The sequence below is a fragment of the Sinocyclocheilus anshuiensis genome, unplaced genomic scaffold (assembly GCF_001515605.1).
Source record: "Sinocyclocheilus anshuiensis isolate Anshui unplaced genomic scaffold, SAMN03320099.WGS_v1.1 scaffold502, whole genome shotgun sequence".
NCBI lineage: Eukaryota > Metazoa > Chordata > Actinopteri > Cypriniformes > Cyprinidae > Sinocyclocheilus > Sinocyclocheilus anshuiensis.
In genome coordinates this window covers 581,765-606,564 of record NW_015544194.1, presented here as the reverse complement: position 1 = coordinate 606,564, position 24,800 = coordinate 581,765, and the positions used below count along the sequence as shown (strand labels likewise).

The 24,800-nt window shown below is 37.6% G+C and overlaps 1 protein-coding gene and 1 pseudogene across 3 annotated transcripts in view; one reads left to right on the top strand and one right to left on the bottom strand.

Moving 5' to 3' along the window:
• Positions 1-1,799: 1,799 nt before the first annotated feature.
• LOC107696642 (aggrecan core protein-like) lies at positions 1,800-17,042 on the top strand (annotated as a pseudogene).
• A 100-nt stretch (positions 17,043-17,142) lies between these two features.
• mfge8a (milk fat globule EGF and factor V/VIII domain containing a) overlaps positions 17,143-24,800 on the bottom strand; it is a 14,110-nt gene continuing 6,452 nt past the window's right edge. Inside the window, exons 6-12 of one of the 3 annotated variants that reach the window (XR_001635105.1) lie at positions 23,829-23,984; positions 23,052-23,196; positions 22,731-22,933; positions 22,203-22,358; positions 21,188-21,402; positions 19,319-19,431; positions 17,143-17,228 (exon numbers count right to left, since the gene is read on the bottom strand). Coding sequence is in view for 1 of the 3 variants with exons in the window: in XM_016497090.1 (XP_016352576.1) it covers positions 21,259-21,402; positions 22,203-22,358; positions 22,731-22,933; positions 23,052-23,196; positions 23,829-23,984 (804 nt within the window). In the remaining 2 variants the exon portion in view is untranslated. Of the gene's footprint in view, positions 17,229-18,385; positions 19,432-21,000; positions 21,403-22,202; positions 22,359-22,730; positions 22,934-23,051; positions 23,197-23,828; positions 23,985-24,800 lie in introns of those variants that run through there. The other 2 variants (XR_001635104.1, XM_016497090.1) reach the window with 2 other exon arrangements.

Below are 24,800 nucleotides of genomic sequence, written 5' to 3'. Positions count from 1 at the left end.
TCTTGGATTTGGATTTGAGACTTTAGTCTTTGCAACTTTACAGATCTTCTTTATGCACCAAGAGCTTGTAACACTCCAAAGAGAAAGGAAAACGCATCATATGACCCCTTTAAACACATTGCTTTCTGGAAGTTAGAAGATATATTTAGTATGTTGAGGGGGATTTAAGGTAATGTGTCTCTTTAAAGGTGTCAAGGGACATAGGTTAACCTGAGCAGGTTAACAAACCAGGGCAAATTTCAAACATGCCTTTGTATCTCATTTCATACACACAAACTGCAGAATAAAAGCAAAGAGGACAAAGCACTCACACAAATTCACAGTAGGAACCTCCTCTTTGAAGTCCATTCCAAGCAGTTCAGTTACCGTTTTTAATCACCATCCAAAAGAAACAGAGAATGTCCCTCCCAACTAAACCTCAACTGAGTTTAAACGCCAGCTCATGATTGGATCTCTCTGTAGCTCTGCTGTGTAATCGGTATGCTAATGATGGAGAGATGGATAGTCTAGGAGAAGGTGAGATTTAAGTTTTTATATTAGCATGTAAGTCTCAAATTAAACACCTTCAGGAATAAATAAAAAATTAGATCTTAAATGTCATGCTGCAGCTTCCCCCCCCCCGTAAACTTTGACACAAAGCACACAGCGTTCTTTATTGGGTACTCTGTATTCTTATGTCTTGTGAGACATTACAAGGTTCTCAAATAGTGGCTCTATTCAATGGGATACGTTGTCATGTTCCTCTGAGAGGAAAGTTTGAGAGGAACAACAGGGTGGGCCAGGCTGCTGAATGAAGCCTTGTGTCTCTGCTTTCTACTCGTGTTAATGTTGAAGACTAATTAATATGATGGATGTTTGTGACCAAGAAGCACAATATTTGAAAGCAGCACATGGGATTTTGGGAAACTGAGAAAATAGGAAACAGTTCTTGAAATAAATCACTGATTTATAATAAAATGTGTACAGGGCTGGTGTCACACTTTACTTCAGTGAATATTCTAGGCTGGAAAAACGACATTTCTACCTGTAATGGGCCAGGACAAAATGAATAACATTAAATAGCATATCTGTAGCTTAACAGAATAGAATGAAAATGTGTATATGTACTCATCCTCAGGCCATCCGAGATGTAGATGAGTTTGTCTATATATTAGAACGGATTTGGACCAATTTAACATTACATCACTTGCAATGGATCCACTGCAGTGAATGGGTGCTGTCAAAATAAGAGTTCAAGCAGCTGATAAATCACAATAGCCTAAGTAGTCCACACGACTCAAGCCCATTAGTTAACCTCATGTGACGTGAAAAGCTAATATGTAGGCTATAGGTGTAAATAAAGTACAAAGATGTACCTTTTAGCTTTTGTAATTTCATAAAATGAATAGCCTACCTTGAATGCAATATGTAAGTGAACTGGAGTTGCTACACTAATGCCAGTGTCGTTTTATTAATTTGCTAATTTATTTTTTAAGGAAAAATATGATGCATTTAGTTTTAATTCGAAGGACAAAATTCTTAGAAATGATTCTAATTTAACTGGGTTTTGAATAGGTGTTTCAACCAAACCAATATAGCATTGCATTATTCAAAAATGAATTTGACATCATGTAAATAGCTATATTAGCAAAAAGGCCGTCTTTGTTCCGTCCGATGATGTAGCTATTATGGCTCAAAACGGATCAAGAGGACCGTTGACATAAATATCGTCAGGATTTGCGCATGTTAGCCACATAAGTGTCGGAGGCTCTGTGTAGCCTATAGCCAAATTACATCATGCGTGGAAATTTTATGTGCGCCTTCACTCCACCCCTCATTCCCTAGCCCCCCTTTCAGCTCCTGTTCAGTTAAAGTATTTCCCCTGTGAGCAGAGTTTCTTTCTGCTTCTCAATCTTCTGCCAGAAGCGCCTCTGAACTTTACTGCACACGCGACACTTTTATTACGGGTTTGGATTGAGAGAGGCGCGTGCCATCAGAGAGCTGGAAAGCATCTGCAATCAAGGAATATACGAGTTTCAGAGGGACACTGCCTCATACAGGTGATGTACAGTTTGGCTTTATGTTGTGGTTTCGCTAGCTGTACAGTTGAGCACTGTCACAGCATCTCTGGCTCAATTACATGAATTCAAATGCGCAGGGTCGATTTAAGTGTTGAAGTAATGTGAGATTACAAGTTGAAAGTTGTGAACCTTCAGTCATTCTCTGATATGTGCTGATATTAAACTCTAAAATGTCTTAACAGAGGGACAGTAAATCAGATTTGATCATTTGGAAATTTGAGCATTGATATAGTCTAATGAATAATCATAATAAATGTGAAAAATAACTATTATTTACCAGTAACGTTATGTTTTGAATCATTGACTGAAGGTGGTTTTGCAATAGGACTTATTTCAGATACTTTTGTCTTGGCTTAAATTGAATTGAAGTTAATTTTGTTGCTCTACCATGTCATATAGTTATATTTGATTATTACAGAGAAACACAATTTATATTTTAATGTCTTGTTAAGATGCTGATGTTGTTATATGCAACCTTCCTGACCTAAAGTGACAAATAACTTGTCAATACACTTCACTCTTCATTGACTGAAGGTGGTTTTGCAATAGGACTTATTTCAGATACTTTTGTCTTGGCTTAAATTGAATTGAAGTTAATTTTGTTGCTCTACCATGTCATATAGTTATATTTGATTATTACAGAGAAACACAATTTATAGTTTAATGTCTTGTTAAGATGCTGATGTTGTTATATGCAACCTTCCTGACCTAAAGTTACAAATAACTTGTCAATACACTTCACTCTGAGAAAAACTGTCACTAGGTACCCTTTAAAAAGGTACTAATATCATTTGGTGGTAAATAAGGCACAAATATGTACGTTTTAGCTTTTGTAGGGTACGGTCCCAGTGATAGCTTTGTACCTTTTATTTTCCTGAGAGAGTTCTTGCGCCTATACAGGGATGCCCACTTAAACTTTTTTTCTTTCGTATGCTGTGATGCTATAAAGTATCTGCTGAAGGTGATATTGCAGATGAAACTTTATGTCTTAAGCCCTTTTTAACATGTGTTTTTTAACATATTAAATGTTGCTGGCTATGTAAAATGGCTATATGACATTATCTTCAATGAAATGCATCTAAATGTACTTGTTTCAACCTATTGTATGTAGTATTTGTTGCGTGCTCACAAACTGTACGTGATCAGGCATATAGAAATAATGCACATTGTAGTGACATCTTGGTTTGTTCATGTCACTTACCGTATACTTAAACAGGATTAATTGATCCATCAGAGCATTTTTCCAAGTGGGTTAATATATAATTTTATTTACTTTACGAACTAGGTTATTATGTTGGACTTATAATGGCAAGACCCTAAATTACAGTTTTGTTGTTGACCCTTTGACATCCACATGGTGGCACATGTTGTCTAAGAATTGCTTAAAATTAATTTGAGCATATTTCTCTCTGTGGGGATTATACTGAGATTAACTGTTGCAACATTAAATGATTCTGTCATTTAACTCAAACTATCTGTGATTTACAGTACACTCATTGTAGGAATAATGTTGTTTTTTAATCCCTGTTTTATGTGTCGCTAGCTGAGTTTGACAGGAACACACACAGCTTTAAATGTTTGACGTCTGAGCAATGATTGATATTTTCATCAGTCTTTTATCTTTCTGTGACCTTCTAAATCTTGAATGATTTCCATTTAAGCTTTAACTGGGACAAACACTGCACTTTAAGAAGGACTTAAAAGGACAAAAATTAAGACCAACACATAAGCCATTAAGCCCTTTTCCCATGAAACCAACTTTGGCAACTGATTTTATCTTATCTGTCTTTTTCCTTTGTGCATTCTCTAAACACAGTCCAGAACACTTTAACAAAACACTGCACACATTTTCCAAATAGCTTTTTGTTTTTTTTTCTGTGCTTTTTATAAAATGACATAATACTTCTAAATAGATTTAACATAATTTGTTTTGCTATAGTAATTTGAGGGACCTCATACATTAAAAATGGCCTGTTGGTCACAGAGTGTAAGCATGCATGCTCACTTTCTCAGATTATTTTTATGTTGTTTGCTTTACAAGATTAGATTTGGATTGGACTAGAAGGAGAGGTGGGTGAGGACAAACTCAATATGGAATAGTGTATAAAAAGCTACAGTTTAACTAGCTATGAATAAGTGGCTCTCTGCTCTAGCACTATGTGTAGATAAGTCTATGTATAGGAAGCACTGTTGAAGGCTTTGCAGCAAGCCAAATAAATATAGTGTCACCCCTAAAAGCTAGCCAACACTGGCAAAGATTTTTAAATGTTGTATGTTTGTTAAGTAAAGGCAAACCTTATCAATTATTTTCCCCAAAACTCTGTAAACTAGAAGAACAGCATATCTCTCTCTATCCATGCATGGCAGCCATTCAGTAATTAACGGTAAGTTAATTCCCAAACCGCCCGGTACAGACATGACCAGTTTGTATTGGCACAAGAACTGTACTGTTGCTGTGGTAATTTTGGGAACTGAAAATTACATGTTGGTTTTCTCTCTCAAAAACCTCTTATTTTACCAAACCTTTGTTATGAACTTGGAAAACCACATTTGGTCCATCTGATACAGTATATGCTGTCAGAATAAAATCTTTTGAGCAAAGCACAGTATATACAGTAAGTTGCCTTCTAATGGATATTAAAAACTGAGAATATCATAGTTGTTGCTGAATATATGTGCAAATGTGATGGTCATAAGTTAACATTCTTTTAAACCTGTAGGTGAACGATGCTGTCCTTGCTTTTGCGGAGTATGTGTTTCTGGGTCTTCTCAGCCACAGCCTCTTTTGATTACATTTACACTGGTGCGTATTCGTTGTGTAAATTACATATTGAAATTGCTAGTATTCTTGAAAACCTCATTAACCTGTATATGTTATCACAGAGCCTGAAAGCACACTGAGCGTCAGCATACCCAACGAGCTTCCTCTCCGGCCTTTGATGGGTGACACATTAGTTCTGCCCTGCTACTTCCAGGACAACACAGTCAATGACCCTGGTGCCCCCACCATTGCCCCTTTGTCTCACCGGATCAAATGGAGTCTGGTCACCAAAGAAAAGACCACAAACATTTTAGCGGCATCTGAAGGAGTAGTAAGCATCGACAAAAGGTATCTGGATAGGATCACCATGGTTGGATACCCCATGACACCCACAGACGCCTCCATTAAGATCACTGAGCTCCATTCCAATGACTCGGGAGTGTACCGCTGTGAGGTTATGCATGGGATAGAGGACGGTTATGATGTTGTTGATGTTCAAGTTCAAGGTAGTGTTCGTGTGAAGATCCTTAAAGAAAATATTACTTTATGACTGTATGTGTGTGCTTTTTTCTCTCAGAAATGTGACATCGATGTACTTTTATTTTGCTTAGGTATTGTTTTCCACTATCGTGCCATCACCACACGATATACCCTTACCTTTGAGAAGGCCAAGGCAGCCTGTATTCAAAACAGTGCAGTGATTGCTACTCCAGAGCAACTCCAAGCAGCTTTTGATGAGGGTTTCCACCAGTGTGATGCTGGCTGGCTTGCAGATCAGACCGTCAGGTCAGTTACCTTCAGTGTAAAAAAAGCTGTTAAATTTATAGTAAAAATGGCAGCTGTGGTGTCCCGAAACTCACCGTAAAAAAATACACTGAAAATGTTTCGGGTGTTACTGGATGGCATACTGGTGGATGTATATTTTACAACTTCTGCATATCACTAAATGATGTAATGTGAATATATCAGTCTACTTGAAACCCTTAAAATGTACAGATAATAACAGAGGTAGTTCAATAAAAAGCCACATGATGAATAAGAGTTCATGGTAAATGTCCTGTCCGTAAAACATGGCCAATGCTTGTATGTAAATGATGCACAGGACAAACACATGACTAAAATAAACATTAGCTAGATAACAGAAAATATAACACAAAACACCCTAAAGGCCTGTTCACACCAAGAACGATAACTATAAAGACTATAAGAAAACTATATTAGCGTCCACACCAGTGGACGATATCGTCTGTTTATTTAAGTGCAATTTGTCTGCCTCTTTCAATTCTCGAGCTCATTATAGCAGAATTGATTCTGATTGGCTGTCAATGTTTTATCGTTCATCAGCTGAAAAAAAAAAAAAAACGTAGGCCTACTGAAAGTGATTCCAACAATATCGTTTCTCTGCATCTGTAATATTGAGATCGATTTTTAGAACTATCTTTATCGTTATCTTTATAGTTATCGTCCTTGGTGTGAAAAGGCCTTAATTTACACAAACAACAAAAATAAGAAGAAACCATTTACAGTTTTTCATCATAGTATAGTAGTTAACTTGCAGTTACCAGTTAACCCCTTCTCAAACACACCCCCGGTTTTGGCATGGGGACATAACATACCCAAAAATAAAAAGGTTGCTGCTCATAAGTCTTTCTGACTGATACATAATCAACATATGTTCACAAAGCTGACACTTGAAAGTTTACTGTTTAAGACTCAGAATTACTCAGACTGTTATGAATATGAAGATATATAAGCTCAAACATAAAAACAAAAATATTAAGATTATACTGTATTTTTTAAATGTATAAAAAATGATGTGAATGTGGTACACAATCTCTGCGTGTTAAGAGGTTAACGGGTTTACTGTAGCTTTTTTTCCGAAAACGTTACAAAAAATGGTAATGTATATTTAGTTAATGTTCTATAGTTTTGTTCGAAAATGTGATGGAAGTATTGGCATTTGTTGCGGAATGAAGGTACCCTATTCATGATCCCCGTGAGGCTTGTTATGGAGACAAGTACGAGTTTCCAGGAGTGAGGACATATGGAGTAAGAGACGTGACGCCCAGAGTTAGATTTAGTCGCATATGCGAGTGATTTACTCGCAATGTAGAGGGTTGGTTTGAGATGGCAGAGAGCAAAATGCCTTCTTTGAAGAACGTTGAAATGCTAAAAAACGTTCCATTTCATCTCACAGGAAAAGTGTTCCACACTACTTCCCCTAACAAATCCACTTTTGAGGAGGCAGAAGCTGAGTGTGCAAAGCTGGGTGCCAAGTTGGCCACCACAGGACAGCTGTACCTGGCATGGCAGGGTGGTATGGATGTTTGTAATGCAGGCTGGCTGGCAGACCGGAGCGTCCGCTACCCCATCAACATCGCCCGATCGCAGTGTGGGGGTGGCCTGCTAGGAGTGCGTACCGTCTATCTGTTTCCCAATCAGACTGGCTACCCTCTCTCAGACTCCCGCTATGATGCATTTTGCTACTCTGGTACAAAATTCTTTGTTATATAGCTATTCCTTCTTTATCATTTATGATTGTTTATCCACATACATATGTGTTATTTGATTGTTTTATCCTTGTTGATCCACAATAATGTGTGTTTAATAGCTGGTGCTAATTGATTAGGTACTAACAGGTGTATATTGTTCATATATTTTAATTTAGAAACGGCTGAGGAAGGTTCTGGCCTATTGCCATTCGACATAGAGACGACCACCGAAGCCGGCAGTGATGTCCTGAGCGTGGACACAATCACAGAACGCCCCCAGGTCCTTTTAAAGCCCACCTCCACAGAAAATGAACTGCAAGGAAAAGTTGTAACATACAAGCCATCAGTGATCACTAGTGTCGAGTTCCCATATACTGCACTAAATATTTCCCAGCTGCCCCTTTCACCACCCCCCAGCTCTGTGGACACTGTGGAAGGGGTCACTGATGGGACTGATCTTGCCTCTGATTTATCCTGTTTGAATGAAACCGAAGCTATCATGTCCACCACAGGTATGTATCAATATGAGAACAATACAATAAAAATGAATGTGAAGCATTATTCTGTTGTTCTCTGTGATTTGACATACGTATGTATTGACTGCAAACCACCATAATTTACAGTTAATATTGATTCTATGTGTATAAATTCTTATTTATTCCTCTGTACCACCTTATGTATCTCATTCACGGTGGCTTCTGTTCACCTTATAGTATTTGCATAATCAAATTTATCATGCCAACAACACATACAAAAACCAATGAAGTTTATGAGGGTTACACTGTTCCTGTTCCTCTTCCAAGATAAATCATGAAGATGCATGTTATATATTGTCATCACTGTCAACGTATTTATATCGCAACCACAGTGAACAAATGTCTAGATGCTGAATTAGACTGAATGCAAATTAGTATATTAAACTGGAGTAACAGCTTACTCAAACTTTTTGAAATATCAAAATAACGTATTACAAACTAGATTTTTAATTTCTGAAGACAATTTAAATAGCATGTAAGAATCTTGCACTAGATAAAAAAAAATTGTATTACAAAAAGACAATTGTTTCAGTTTTATAAACCTATGTAACTTAGATACATCTGTTGACACACATTGTTATTAATTCCCTCCGCAGGGGTGGTCTTCCATTATCGTGCAAGCTCCGGTCGTTATGCTTTTGACTTTTTCGAGGCTCAACTGGCATGTCAGAGCATCGGTGCAGTCATTGCCAGTGCCCAGCAACTGCAGGCAGCCTATGAGTCTGGTTACCATCAATGTGACGCTGGCTGGCTGTTAGATCAGACTGTTAGGTACGATTCACTGCACAATTGTAACATTGTGGTGAACGGTTCAATTTTCTTTAAATTGTTTGTGTGTCTATTTTTATAAAGTTATAATGTTGTTCTGTTAAATGTGGGGCAGTGGACACCTTCACTTTATATTATAATAAAGTTATAAATTATAATGTTTTAATTATATATTTAACATATATAAACTTATAAGTGTAAAGCAAAATATTTGTGGCAGGGTTGATGACAAATGCTTCTAGTGGAATTATCTGCCTCATACTGGACCACAAAACCAGTCATAAGGGTCAATTTTCGAAATTGAGATTTATACATCATCTGAAATTGATGTATGTTTGTTAGGACAGGACAATATTTGGCCGAGATACAACTATTTGAAAATCTGGAATCTGAGGGTGCAAAAAAATCTAAATATTGATCAAATCGCCTTTAAAGTTGTCCTAATGAAGTTCTTAGCCATGCATATTACTAGTCATAATTTTGACCCATACAATGTATTGTTGGCTATTGCTACAAATATACCCGTGCTACTTATGACTGCTTTTGTGCTCCAGGGTCACATACGTTTACAAATGTATGTAAATTATGTTTATGCAGGTATCCCATTGTGTCTCCACGTGAGAAATGCTCTGGTGATTTGGAGCATGTTCCTGGTGTGAGGTCTTATGGACTGCGTTCTGCTGATGAACGCTATGATGTGTACTGCTATGTGGACAAATTACGGGGTAAGAGGCTGTACATAAATATATAAAAACTGTTGAGCGGACAAAGGGTAGGTAAATAAATATAAATTACTTCCATTTTAAATTTCTGAGAGTGAAACAAAAAACAAATTTAAAAAGCTGGATTCTCTCCTTGGAAAAAAATAATTCCAAATCACTGTGTTCACATTTCCAGGGGAAGTTTTCCATGCAAGTTCATTCGAGGGATTCACTTATGGTGAGGCAGTGGCTTACTGCCAGAGCAAGAATGCCTCCCTGGCCTCCACAGGAGACCTGTATGCCACTTGGAAGCAGGGCTTTGATAAGTGCCGTGCTGGCTGGCTTCTTGACTGCAGTGTACGTTACTCCATCAATAACCCGCGGCAGCAGTGTGGTGGAGGGAAGGCTGGAATTCACACAGTTTACAAGTTTCCCAACCAGACTGGTTCTCATGACCTGCACTCCAAATTTGATGCATACTGCATCAAGGGTAAATACATCTAGTGTAGTTATATACAGGTCATAAATTGTAGATTCTTGTAAATGTAAAACATTAAGTCTGTTGAGTGTTTATACAACATACATTATTCTTTACATATTTGTCATTTTTTATACATATAGTGGATCTGGATCTGTCTCTGAATGAAAGTGAAACAAATATGACGGTGACAGAGGAAAAGATAGTGAGCGTGACATCCCTCCCTGCTCTTCTCAAACCTGGTAATATACTGTAGCTCAGGATACATATACGAGTCACTGACAATAAAGATAAAAAATATGCATAAATCATACATCTGAATAATTATGTAAAAAATGCTCAAATATATTTTATATTTAATATATTGCAGTAATTCATAAATATTATTAGATTTTGAGGCATCACAGTCTGTGACATTTTACAACCTGACTTAGCATTGGCTTACTATAAGAAATGAAATTAAAGTCAAATTGTCTGATCAATAAACTCTCATTGACCTTTGATGAGGGTCTGCAAAGGTCCTCTCATTTCCGGATTGATCACATTTTCTGCATGTTTTTTCATCTCTGTTTTTTGACTCCACCCACCCTCCTTCAAATTAAAAAATAATCAGAAATAATTAAAAACCTGAGTGAAAATGTGTTTAAAGGGATGGATCACCCAACAATGAAAATTCTGTTATCATCATATATGTTTTTCATTTTTGAGTGAACTATCCCTTTAATGGAACTATCCCATGTATTTTTAATGTATTTGAATGCATGTCATGATTAGTGTTAATTTTGGTGCAGTACCTTATAGTGTTGTCACGGTACCAAAATTTCAGTATTCGGTACCAATACCTGGAAGAGGATAGCTTTCGGATAGCGCATCAAGAACCGGGTTGACCGGGTTCTCGGTACCACCGGTACTTAAAAAAACCTGGTACCGTAACGTTTTCATTTTTTTAGTACCGACTTGGTACCGAAATACCGCGTATTTTGACAACACTAGTACCTTAGATTCTGTGTGTATCTGTGTTTCCTCAGAAGGAGCTACTCTTACTACTATCCCTGCGGAACCCTCTGGATCTGGCGCATCTGGGGCCAGTGGCACTGATGATCAGTTGAGCAGTGGGAGCGGGGATCAGCCAAGTGGGTCACCTGCTTCAAGTGGAGACTCTTCTGGGGCTAGTGGCACCGATGATCTGTTGAGCAGTGGGAGCGGGGATCAGCCAAGTGGGTCACCTGCTTCAAGTGGAGACTCTTCTGGGGCTAGTGGCACCGATGATCTGTTGAGCAGTGGGAGCGGGGATCAGCCAAGTGGGTCACCTGCTTCAAGTGGAGACTCTTCTGGGGCCAGTGGCATTGACAGTCTGTCGGGCAGTGGAAGCGGGGACCAACTGAGTGGGTCATTTGTGTCGAGTGGAGACTCTTCTGGAATCAGTGGCACTGATGATCTGTTGAGCAGTGGAAGCGGGGATCAGCCGAGTGGGTCATTTGTTTCAAGTGGAGACTCTTCTGGGGCCAGTGGCAACGACAAACTGTTGGACAGTGGGAGCAGGGATCAGCCAAGTGGGTCATTTGTCTCAAGTGGAGACTCCTCTGGAGCCAGTGGGAGTGGGGATCTGCCAAGCGGGTCTTTAGGTTCTTCAGGATCTGGCAGTGGCTTAGACATCCTAGTGACCTTTTCAGGAAGTGACTCAGTTTTATCAGGCGTTGGATCAGCTTCAGGAAGACCCGAGGAGGCTGGGGAGGCAGGCACAGAGTTCCTGACCTTTCCCTTTGGCCAGGGCTCAGGCCTCTTCGGATTGGACACCTCTGGATCAGGATCAGGAAGTGGGTCAGGGTATAGCTCTGAAGAGAGTGGATCTACCTCAGACTTTTCCAGCAGCTCAGGAGAAAGTGACGAGAGTGGAGACCTTTCTGGCATCTTCTCAGGATCAGGTTCTAGCAAAGAGTCCTCAGGATTCAGCGGTTTCCCATCAGGAATTTTTCCCTCTGGAGGATCCAGTGGCATTTCATTTATCGATGGCAGTGGTGATATCATGGTGGAGAGCCCTTGGGTGAAGGTGTTCACTGCTCCACATTTAACAGAACAAGAGCTGGGTGGAAGCCATGTGGATTTCAGCGGATCAGGACATATCTCAGGGTCTGGGATGAGCATTGATGTCTCTGGGATGAGCGGTGATATCTCTGGGATGAGTGGTGATATATCTGAAGTTAGCGGTGTCCATAGTGGCTCTGGGAGTGGTTTAGAGTTTTCTGGTCTGACATTTTTGGGATCGGGCTTCATTGATCTCACAGAACAACCTCGTGAGCAGGAAGCGTCTGGACTTTTGCTGTTTGGGTCTGGTGAGGGAAGTGTATTTACATCTGGAGGCTATGCCATTGAATCAGGGGAAAGATCAGGGGAATCAGCTAGCGGTGATGTCACCTTCTTCTCCAATAATGGCATGGTGGAAATGTCCAACAAGCCCTTCCAAGGCATGGAGCTAGGAATGGGGGAGGTGGAGTACAGTGGCACCATCAGGTTGTCCTCAGGGAGTGGAGATGACCAAAGTGCCTTTGCTAGTGGACAAGAACATGAATGGATCCCAGTTACTGAAGATACGCTAACAGTGAACTCCAGTGATGCTCCCTCAGATGTACTATCTGCTCAAGGGCCATCTGGCCTGTACAGTGATGCTTCAGGACCTCCATTGCCTCCATTGTCAGAACCAGAGGGAATCACGAATAAACTTGACACTGTTACTTATGCAGCTTTGTCTTCTACCACAGAACCTACTTCTTTACAGAGCCCTTCTGTCATGGAAGGACTTATTGTGAATGGTGAGATCCCTTTTGCGTAAAATTGGTTAGAATATAGAACAGAGATACATGACATATCAGTTCCTTATCCATTACTGGCCAGTATTAATATTTGTTTTAATGTGTCGTCTATACAATTTTTATATTGCCTATTTATTGTTATCATCCATAGCGTGAAAATAATGTTTGGCTCATTGGCGGATCATAATATAGAAATCTATTTCTTCTCACCTCTTGAGAAAAAAAAAACCCTGCTCCTTTTTATCGTGTTTTTTTTTTTTCATCATGTGTTGCTCTCTTTCTTTCTCAAAACCATAATAGCTTCTCTTAACCCATGTGAACCAAACCCTTGTGGAGCTGGGGTGTGTTCGGTGAAGGATGGGGTGGGCATTTGTCACTGCCCACCTGGACTGCATGGAGAAGATTGCCAGTTTGGTGAGTCAGACTGAATTGACTCAGTTATTGAATCAGTCACATAAATTATGGTTACTTTTTAAAATGTTGTATTTTGAATATTGGACGTTTTGATAAACATTCTTATTATGAACAGCCATCCTGTTTGCCTTTAACAGCTGTTGTTGCATTTTTAGGCTTATATTTGGGTTCAAATGAATCAAATGATTGTCTCTAAGTGGCTCACTGTTTTGCATTTTATTTGTTAATAACTTCTGTTCAGTTTGCTATTGCCTGATTAATGTCCTCACAGTCCATTTTACAGGTTATGCGGCATGTGTGTGTGGTTAAGTACTTCTCGACTTACTCAGCTCTTGTGTCCAGATGTCTTTTCAGTGACTTCACCTGTGTTGTTTTTGTTCAGCTGTGCCTTTGCTGCAGTCTGGTTTAATCAGCACGCCTGCTAACACCTGGTATATGGTCATACGTCTTATCCATCTTCAAATGAATCTGAACTCTGCTTCTGTTTCTGGGACTGTAAGAGTGCTGATCTGCTCACCTCATGAGAGGCTAAAAACTGATCCCAGGTCAGCGCTCTTACAGCAACTGCAACTGACTCTGATCTCTCCTTCAATTTACCACAATTTACTGAGTGTCTCTTCTCAGCTTATCAAAATATTGATGGTATAATTATGCAAGAGATTCGTAGAAGCAGCTCCAAGAGTTCTGATTCAATGGTGCTCTCTGCCAAGCTTGGCCTTCCTCAGGGCATCTTCATAGTAGTCAGCTTTAATCGCTAAACATTTATTTGCAGAGGTTGATGTTTGCCATTCAAACCCTTGCGCCAATGGAGCCACCTGTGTGGAGGTGGAGGACACTTTCAAATGCTTATGTCTGCCCAGCTACGAAGGAGACCGCTGTGAGATTGGTATGAGGCTGCTTCAACTAATTCTACTAACGGTCTTTCAAAAACAACCTTAAGGTGACACACAGCTCTAGATGTTGCTGTAGTGGAAAGAAAGTCCCTGGAAACGTATTTGTGTGTCGAGTAGGGATTGGTGAGGGTTTTTTTTTTCCTGTGTGTTTGAGAGAGAGTTTTGCCTGTCCATTTATGGAAATCTGTTGCAGTTAAACATCAGCGCCATTCAGGATGCAATGATGCATTTGCAGTTACTGCAAAAATATAGCAAGAAGAAAGTATAACCATTTAGTAAACAGAACATGTCCAGTTCATATTTTCCATCGGAGCAGTGACTAGAAATATCTTATTTGTTCGTTTTCTGCTGGATGTTTCTCTTGGCGTAATATATGGAATTTAATCGTCGGTCTTCTGGAATACTTTTACACGATTGTGGAAAATCACTTTATCTGATAAGCTGATATTATGCCACGTTAAAGGCATTTGTCGCTTACTTAAAACACTGGTTTTAAACACTGAAAGATAAAATGACTTTATCCAAATCCCTCAGCACATTCCATAATACATTTGTCATATTGGCCTGCATAGCAAGTATTAAAGGGATAGCTCACCCAAAGATGAAAATTCTGTCTGTCATTTACTCACCCTCACGTTGTTCCAAGCCCATAAGATTTTCGTTCATCTTCTAAACACAAATTAAGATATTTTCAGTGAAACCTGAGAGATTTCTGTGCCTCTACTTGTAGTCCATTCCACTGCCTGAGAATCAATGAGGCTTGTAATCATCGGTTGAGCTTCCTTTGACCTTATTTGATGAGCTTTATGAATGTGCATTGATCAATGTTTATATGTGAATAGAAGGCAAATTAAATCCGTTCATCATATAAAGCGGTTTTGTCTCTTCACGAGACTTGATTTAAACTGCTCGATTCACATGGATTACTTTTATGATGTCTTTATGAACTTTTTGAAACGCCAAACGTATAGATTTTTAATGGAGGGACAAAAATCTCTCATGTTTCATTAAAATATCTTTACGTTTGTGTATGGGTTTGGATCATGAGGATGAATAAAAGACGACAAAATGTTCATTTTTGGGTGAACTAACCCTTTAAGCCCGTGTCAAGGACTATTCATCTTGCGATAGTGGTCTAAGAGGATATCTGGTGAAAGTGGTAAATATGCCATGTGATGTTGCTTCAGATGTGCACAGCTGTGAGGAGGGCTGGACTAAGTTTCAGGGCAACTGTTACTTGCATTTCTCGGAGAGAGAGACCTGGCTGGACGCTGAGCAGCGCTGTCGAGACTTAAACGCTCACCTGGTGAGCATTATCACTCCAGAGGAGCAAGCCTTCATCAACTGTGAGTGTGTGTCTGTGTGTTTAAGCTCCTAAGTATCTGTGTTGTTTTTCTGATTACAAATAATCACCCTCTTGAAACAGCATACGCACAAGACTATCAGTGGATTGGACTGAACGATAAAACGGTGGAAAATGACTTCCGCTGGTCAGATGGGACTCCGCTGGTAAGCCTGACTCTTGCTAAAAATATGTATTTCTAATAATAGAGCTGTTTGATTGAGTTACAGTATAATGCTTGATTTTTCTCTTCCTTTCCTTAGCAATATGAGAACTGGAGGCCTAACCAGCCTGACAATTATTTTAACTCTGGTGAAAACTGTGTTGTAATGATCTGGCATGAAAATGGCCAATGGAATGACGTGCCCTGCAACTATCACTTACCTTTCACATGCAAAACAGGTCCAGGTATGCTCACCACCAAACACAAACAAATGGTATCACGAGTGATTCAGTTTCAATTGGACTTCCTCTTCTTTCAGTGACATGTGACCAACCTCCTAAAGTGGAGAATGCCAGGATGTTTGGCAACAAGAAAGATCGTTATCAGGTGAATTCTATAATCAGATACCAGTGCAGTGAAAACTTCACACAGCGCCACCTACCTGTGATCCGCTGCATGGTTGATGGACAGTGGGAGAAGCCTCGAGTGCAATGCATAGCCAGTAAGCTACTGAAGCATTACCAAAAACTATGACTATTACCCTACCATTAAAAAGTTTGGGGTTGGTTAGTTTTTTTTAAATGTCTTATGCTCACCATTTATTTGATCAAAAAAGATAAAACAGTAATACTGTATAATATTATTAACATTTTAAATAACTGCTTTCTATTCTTGTATATTTTAAAGTGTAATTTATTACTGTTATGGCAAAGCTGAGTTTTCAGCTGCCATTACTGCATGATCCTTCAGAAATCATTCTAATATGCTGATTTGGTGATCAAGAAACATTTCTTCTTATTTTCAATGTTGTAAATGGTTCTGTTGCTTACATTTTTTTCCATAATTCTTTTTTTTTTATAATACTGCAAATGTCTTTACTGTCTATTTTGATCAATTTAATGTGTCATTGATGAATAAATGTATTTCTAAAAAAAGTACTGATCCAAAATATTTTAAAGGCATAGTTCACCCAAAAATAAAAGTTCTGTCATTACTTACTTACCCTCATGTCGTTCCAAACCCCTTAAGACCTTCTTTCATCTTTGGAACACGAATTAAGATTTTTTTATTTTTTTTTGATGATGATGAAATCCGAGAGATTTCTGACCCTGCATAGACAGCAAGGGTACTTTTTTTTGCACGCAAAGAAAGCAAAAATTACGAATTTATTCAACAATTCTTCTCACATGGACTATTTTAACTATGTCCTTACTACGTTTCTGTGCCTTGATCGTGGTAGGACCCTTGCTGTCTATGCAAAATATCTTAATTTGTGTTTTGAAGATGAACGAATGTCTTGCGGGTTTGGAACGACATGAGGGTGAGTAATTAATGACAGAATTTTCATTTTTGGGTGAACTATCCCTTTAAATCATATATCTATATGATGTTTTAATCATATAAGGTTTAAAATAAGAATTCATTTAAAATAACTAATTATTTAATCGACTTTGCATGTTTTAAACATATATTCTATACATTACTATGTGAAAGGTACTGACATGATTTCTTTTGTTTTTGTATTTATAGAGGTCAAATCCGGACTGCAAAAGGAATCTTCTGTTTATCACTCTCATAAATCTAATACAACAACATTGGAGAAACATCTCTAAGGAGATTTGAAGAGCTAGAGATTCATTTTTAAATCAGTATGAGTTTTATATTTATTTTCCAAGACACTGAATTATGAAGCATTTGTGATTAAAAAGTGTTATTTTCAAGATAAGTGCCCATCTTGTATATTGCTGCCCCCTATACATTAGATGTCAGTTATTGGCCATCAGCCATGATGAAGTGATTCATCTCATCCCTGCAACAAAAGATCAGAGACCAAAAGATCAAAGACCAACAGCATTCTTAAAGATGTCTGTAAATATTTGCAGGTTTTCCTTTTGGCCCAACTAGTGTTTTATGTTAAAAGGTACTGAGTGAAGAGCTGGATGTGCCCAGTTCTTCCTCTGTGAAGGACAGTGAAACGTTTTTGTCTTTCTCTGCTAGTAAGCCAAATTTTAGGTACATGCACAACATAAATGATGGGATGAAATGTGAAGTATTATTTTCATCTAGTTTGTGGAGAAGAGATGCAAACCTAAAAAAAAAAGGTCTATAGCCATAAGAGACGTTTACAAAAAAAATTGTATTTATTTCTAGTACCTAACCAGACAGATTAAGAAAACAACTTGTACAAGGATGTCGTTAATTTGTTATGTCTGAGTTGGAAACTAATGTGAAATGAGATCTATTTATTGCTCACAGCATAACACATAGTACATCCATCTTTGACTGGGTGTGTTCATCTTTTTCCTCACAAAAGCCATATGTAATTAAAGGAATAGTTCACCCCAAAAAATAACATTTTTCAAATTAAACAAACAAATTAAACAAATTAAAATTTACTCACCCTCAGGCCATCCATGATGTATATGAGTTTGTTTCTCCATTGGAGGAACAGATTTGGACAAATTTAGCATTACATCCTGGCCCACTGATGGATCCTCTACAGTGAATGGGTGCCGTCAGAATGAGAGTTCAGACAGCTTATAAAAATCTCACAACTCCAGTCCATAAATTATCATCTTGAAGCAAAGCGAAAATCCACCGGCATACTTGTTTAGAACTGTTTTGGCTTATGAACAGTGCTTGATCTGTGCATATTTCTCTCCTGATTCAGACGATTACTTTTTCACTGGAGAAAACAATATTATGGATTGAGGACTTTTTTGCAGTTAAAAAAACACCTTAATGATAAACACCTTAATGTTTATTACAAACACACAACTTTATGCTTCACAAGATATTAATTGATGTACTGGAGTCGTGTGGATTACGTTTGGGTTATTGTGAGGTTTTTATCAGCTGTTTGGACTCTCATTCTGACGGCACCCATTCACTGCAGAGGATCCATTGGTGAGCAATTGATTAAATCCTAAATTTCACCAAATCTGTTCCGATGAAGAAACAAACTTGGCCTGGAAGTGAGCAAATTTTAATTTTCAAGTGAACTATTCCTTTAAAGAACATCAGGCAGAGATGGCCAAATCCAGTCAGATTAGGAATGTAAACCCAACAATGAAAATGTACTTGTTTGTTAGATGTTATCTGTCGCCCAAGACTGTGCAGGGCATAGTACTACATGGGGACAAGAATGACCCTGGATCAGCTAACAGCTTTTATTTTATAACAATAGTTCAGATAGAACTATTAATGACAAGTGCCTTGTGAATATTTTAAATTTTGCCTGTTTCTGTGATGAGACTGCTTACTTAGTACAAGAGGCTGTGCCTCTTTCATCCCAAAGGCAGCGGGAGCTATCTTTTATACAGCATAGCTTTATGTTCATCTAATACAGCTGAAATGACGAATGCAGCATGAACTGCAGAAGATGCACAAATATTTCTTGAAAAGCATTTTTTTTCTCATGAATTGCAAGCAGTTTGATACTCTGTGGCATATAAAACCTATCATTTCTTGAATTGAGATGGATGAGTGACCAGTCAACAGTGAAAACATGGGAAAATATGAGACGATAATCGTGATAATCTGTTGTCTTATAGTAGGAGAATTTCAATTTATCCATGAATGTCTTCAGATGAACTTTGTGTTTGAATACCTGTATTACAGCAAATGCAACAACATGCCATTAAAACATTCCATACATCATGTTTAATACAGGACTGATTTGTTTGTTGGCTGGTAGTCTGTCATACAGAGCAGGAATGAAGGGCAAAGAGTACTCAGAGAGGTTATTCACAATGTAGAAAATGGTTTTTACCTCACCAAACCCAGTCTAGACATGTATTTTTAAACAGATGATAATGTTTTCCTAATTGGGTGGAGTGGAAGGAATGAACTTCCCTGTGACTGAATGGACCCCTTTTAGGCTGTTTGTGATGCCCTAACCCGTTTCTCCCATGTCGCCTAGAGAACCTTTTTATAGAGTATGAAGCCTAAAGCCTTCTGCCATCTTTTGGTGGATTTGAAGCATGACATCTTCTCTGGTAGATTTGTGTTGTCTACAAATGGCAGAATAAAGTATTTACCTTTGGAAAACAGCACTACACATTCAAATTTACAAATGATTTATTTCATGTGCATCAATTAAATATTAAATGCATTTAAAATCTTTTTTATAATTATACTACGGTTTCTTAAAATATCTGCTGCGATAATATTATTTAATATTTTAAGATAAAACACAAATCTATTACTAGCCCAGGGACATGATATTCATGTCGCAGCATATCCAATGCTTTTGACCTACAGAAGGAAATTTGAAGCTACAGATCCAAGAACCTCTCATTTCATCACGACATTTACTGAAGCCAGTTCTTTCTGGATTTTACGAGATTAGAAGACGAATCACCTAGTCTCACGCACATTTTAATTTCTGACAAAGCACATATTGAATTTCTTCTTCAGTTTATGCCACATGCAAGGAAAAACACAAATATTTAACATGTTTATTAATATTGCTAAAGACAATGTGTTTTACAAAAGATAAAAATACTCAATATTTGCACAATTGTACAATTTTATTCGATTTGGTTGACACAAATAAAATTGAGTAATAAAATATATAAACTGTAGTGCAAACAGGTCAATTGATTTGAGCAGCTCTACCGTGCTTATTTTAAACCTTTACAGCGAGAACTAAGAAATTCCCTGGAGGATAATAGTGTTTTCAATTAATTTCTAACTTACAGCACAGTTTCTGACAGACCCATATATCGATCATTTCAGAAAAAAATATTGTAGACAGCCTTTGTGTGCTTACCCCCCAAAAAATGGAAAAGAAAAGAAAAGTTGACCTTTTTCCATTTCAGATCAGTGCTGTACATGTGCTAGAAGGCAGACAGGTTGAATCAAGAATAGGTTTTTACTCATCCTGGTCACCAAAGATGAGGAATAACAGTAAAAGAGTTTGTATATTTCATTGTCAATTAGGACATGCATTTTGAAATACAAGAACGGTCAGTGGTTATGAGACTTAGTTTTAGTAAAAATTAGAATCAGTCTAATTTTTCGTTGCAGGTTAACGGTTCTTCAGATTTTGTAATATGTGACCCTGGACCACAAAACCAATCTTAAGTGTCAATATTTCGAAATTGAGATTTATACACCACCTGAAAGCTGAATAAATAAGCTTTCCATTGATGTATAGTTTATTAACTTAGGACAGGACAATATTTGGCCGAGATACAACTATTTGAAAATCTGGAATCTGAGGGTGCAAAAAAAAATCTAAATATTGAGAAAATCACCTTTAAAGTTGTCCAAATGAAGTCTTTAGCAATGCATATTACTAATCAAAAATTAAGTTATGATATATTTACGGTAGGAAATTTGCAAAATATCTTCATGGAACATGATCTTTATTTAATATCCTAATGATTTTTGGCATAAAAGAAAAATCGATAATTTTGACCCATACAATGTATTTTTGGCTATTGCTACAAATATACCCATGATACTTATGACTGGTTTTGTGGTCCAGAGTCACATATTCTCTGACACCCAAAAATGAAATTTCTCAAGTTATTCTGTTGGTAACCCAACGGTTGCCATTGACTTCCATTGTATGGAAACAAATACTATGAACATCAGTGGCTACTCTCAACTGTTTGGTTACCAACATTCTTCAAAGTATCCTTTTGGGTGAGATCAACTAGATCAACTGAGCTTTTCAAACAACATCAAAATAGTGACATTGATACAATAAAATACAAAGCATTACAGATGAGGCTAATGTATACTGAAACGAAACATCACCTACAACCAGCAAAAACACTTCAGGTGGAAGCAGTGCAGAGAGAGGCAGTGTGCAGCCTTCAGCACGTCCGCTAATCATCACAGCCCAGCAGCTCCATGCGTACAGTTATCCGTTCATGCCACTCCCAGGGCAGAAACCGCACAAATCGAGCAAAGAACGGAGGCTCAAACAAATTCTTTTTGTGTGTGTTGTTGTCTATGTTGCCTTGGAAAATCTGCAGGAAAAAAAAACATTTCATTTATTCAGATGAAATGACTAGAACTGAATGTAAGACCTGTGTGCTTTGAGGATTTTGTTATATATAAATAACTAAAGCTGAGTTAGTAGCTTGATAATTCTTTAATTTCCTCTGAGTATCCAGATCCCGATGTGTAGAGCTCTAAGTTCATACAGAGAGATTTACTGTACCCAGTAAACAAAACCATATGATGTTGCACCCTACACCCAAAACAAAAGACTAAGAAATTAACCATTCCCAGTGGAATGTTTTTTTTTTTAAGAAATTTATAATTTTATTCAGCAAGGATACTTTAACTTGATCCTTGCCCATTGTTACAAAAATATATATTTCAAATAAATAATGTCCTTTTGAACTTTCTTTTCAGCAAATAATCCTGAAAATAAAATTGTATTACATTTTAAACAAAACTATTAAGCAGCACAGTTTTGAAAACTGTTTTCAAACTGATAATTATCAGCACCAAATCAGCATATTGGAATGATTTCTGAATGATCACATGATACTGAATACTGCTGAAAATTGAGCTTTACGATCCCAGGAATATATTATACTTATATAAGTATATAAGTAAAATATACTGAAATATAAAAGTTATTTTAAATTGCAATAATATTACATCAAATATTTTTACAGTTTCTATTTTTGATCAGCCTTGTCAAGCATTAGATACTCAAAAACATTAAACCAATCTTTCTTACAATCTCTTCCTTACTGACCCCAAGCTTTTGAACAGTAGTGTATATTTAAAATAAAGAGGTTGTCATTGCTGTAACCTTATCTGTTCTCGTTATTTGATCCTTCACAATGCTCCAAGATTGTCCGTCATCACTATATGCAATCTTAAAGGCTGAAACAAACTGCACAACTCCAAAGTCTTTTGCTCCCTGAGTGATGATGCCTGTGATTCTTTTAGGTTTCTCCAAATCCAGCTGTGACATGAGAGAAAACACATTAAAACATAAGAGACAAACATGCAGTCCACAATTAAAATAATTGCTAAAAAAAAGCTAAAAAATAGGTTAGTGAAAATTGCTAAGTTAGCGTGCTGCTGTCTTTAGATACAGGTGCATCTCAATAAATTAGAATGTCGTAGAAAAGTTCATTTATTTCAGTAATTCAACTCCACAATTTGAGTTGAATTACTGAAATAAATGAACTTTTCCATGACATTCTAATTTATTGAGATGCACCTGTAGATCTATGCATGTCATTTTATGATAGTTGTATAGCATAACTGAATTAGTATGATTTCAGGGGCTAGTTTTGTGAAAAAAAAGTTAGACAACATCTCACAGCCTCACCTGGAGCCACTCTGAGCGGTTGTTGTTCGCTGCCGCCCAAGCGTTAGTCTTGCCTTGTTTGTCCAGGCGAGCATAGAAGGGATACCAGGTAAAGGCATCTATACCCCAGGTGCGGAAGCTGCTAGATGCTGTAAGCTGCACATCAGAGATGAGACGGGATTTCATGCCCAGCTGATCGGTGCAACCAATTGTGCTGGAGTGCACTGTTATGTTAGGGAAAATAAGAGTGCTAAATGGCTAAGAATGAGTTTAAAAAAAAAATATATATATTATAAATATATATATTAACTAAGGATTCATAGTTAATTCAGCTGAAATTACCGTTAAGTTCACAGCCCACAAGTTCCATCCGGAGAGTACAAGCTTTACAGCACACCACAGGAATAATGCGAATATACTGGGCCACAATGGGAAGGTCAAACATGTTTGTCTTAGTTCCATCGTTATCTGTATTTCCCACAAATACCTGAAAAAAAAAAGTCATAAGGATAAACAATAGCTTTTAGCACATCAGGAAGACTTTAAAGGGATAGTTCATCCAAAAATGAAGTATTCACCCTCATTTAGTTCCAAACCCATAAGACCTTTGTTCATCTCTGGAACACAAATTAAGATATTTTAGATTTTAGAGCTCTCTGATCCTGCATAGACAGCAATGCAACTACCACGGTCAAGGCCCAGAAAAGTACGTAAGGACATCGTTAAAAGTAATTTTATGAAGCTATGATAATACTTTTTGTGTTCAAAGAAAACAAAAATAACGACTTTATTCAACAATTTCTTCTCTTCCATGTTTGATGCGTGTTCACGAGAGTACCACCAAAGAGTATTCTTGTAGCATCATAAAATTAAGGTTGAACCACTGATGTCACATGGACTATTTTAACAATATCCTTACTACCTTTCTGGGGCTTGAACGTGTCAGTTGTGTTGCTGTTAATGCAGGGTCAGAAAACTCTCGGATTTCATCCAAAATATCTTAATTTGTGTTCCGAAGGACTTGTGGGTTTGGAACGTCATGAGAGTGACAGAATTTTCATTTTTGGGTGAACTATCCCTTTAACACAGAAGGAAGACAAGATTTGTAATGTTTCTTACTTTGTCTCTTCTCTGGCCATCTGCTCTGTACACTGTGTATGATTTGCCATCAAAGCTGGATGCAACCTTGAAAGCCTTAACAAACTCAGCTGTCCCCATGCGGCTGGCTCCTTGTGTTATGATTCCAGTGAGGTGCATCTTCTTCTGCATGTTAACCTAAAACGAGAAAATCATGGACAGGAAGTGTGAACATCTTTTCAGATGTACACAAAAATAAACTGAATCACTGTGTCCTATTTTGTACCTCTTTTGCGTGATTTCTATGAGAATAGTAAAGTTCACACCACAACTATAACAATAACAGCACAGAGGAATGATAGGAATCATTTTCAGAACATTGACAACCAATCCAAGCCAGTGTTAAAGAGCTTGAGCATTTAAAGTGGCAGACGACATAAATGTAGCACACGCTTAGAATAAACAGAACATTATCATCCATTGGTGTGGCTGTGGACGTTGAAATAGTTATCTTTATTGTTATTGTTCTTGGTGCGAATGGGCCAAGCACATGAAGCATACAGGATGGCAATAAAATTAAGTGATTACTTTGAATAAAATCATAAAATTACAATAAAAACATCTTTTTAAAATACTTTTTCTGGTATGGTGCAGCAGAAATGGCTTTTAAAAAACATCCACACCACGAACATGGATGTTTTAAACATTTTAAAACACTTGCAGTCAACAGTTTCTTGTATGTTATGACGAATTGTTTTACTTGCGTTTACAGTATGTGGCATCTGAATGGATATGAGTTTAGTGAATATGGATGCAACACTGCAGCCTCTATAGAGAATTATATATTTTATGTTTGTTTTTGTATTATCCTTTATCAAATATCAACCTGGTTTTAAAATGTTCTTAACGTTAAAGTAAAATTTTTAATAAAACATTCATCATCAATTCTATTAGTTTCTCTTTCAGATCTGTGTGTTTTTTGCCATTATCAAAGTTACAATTGTCACAATTTCC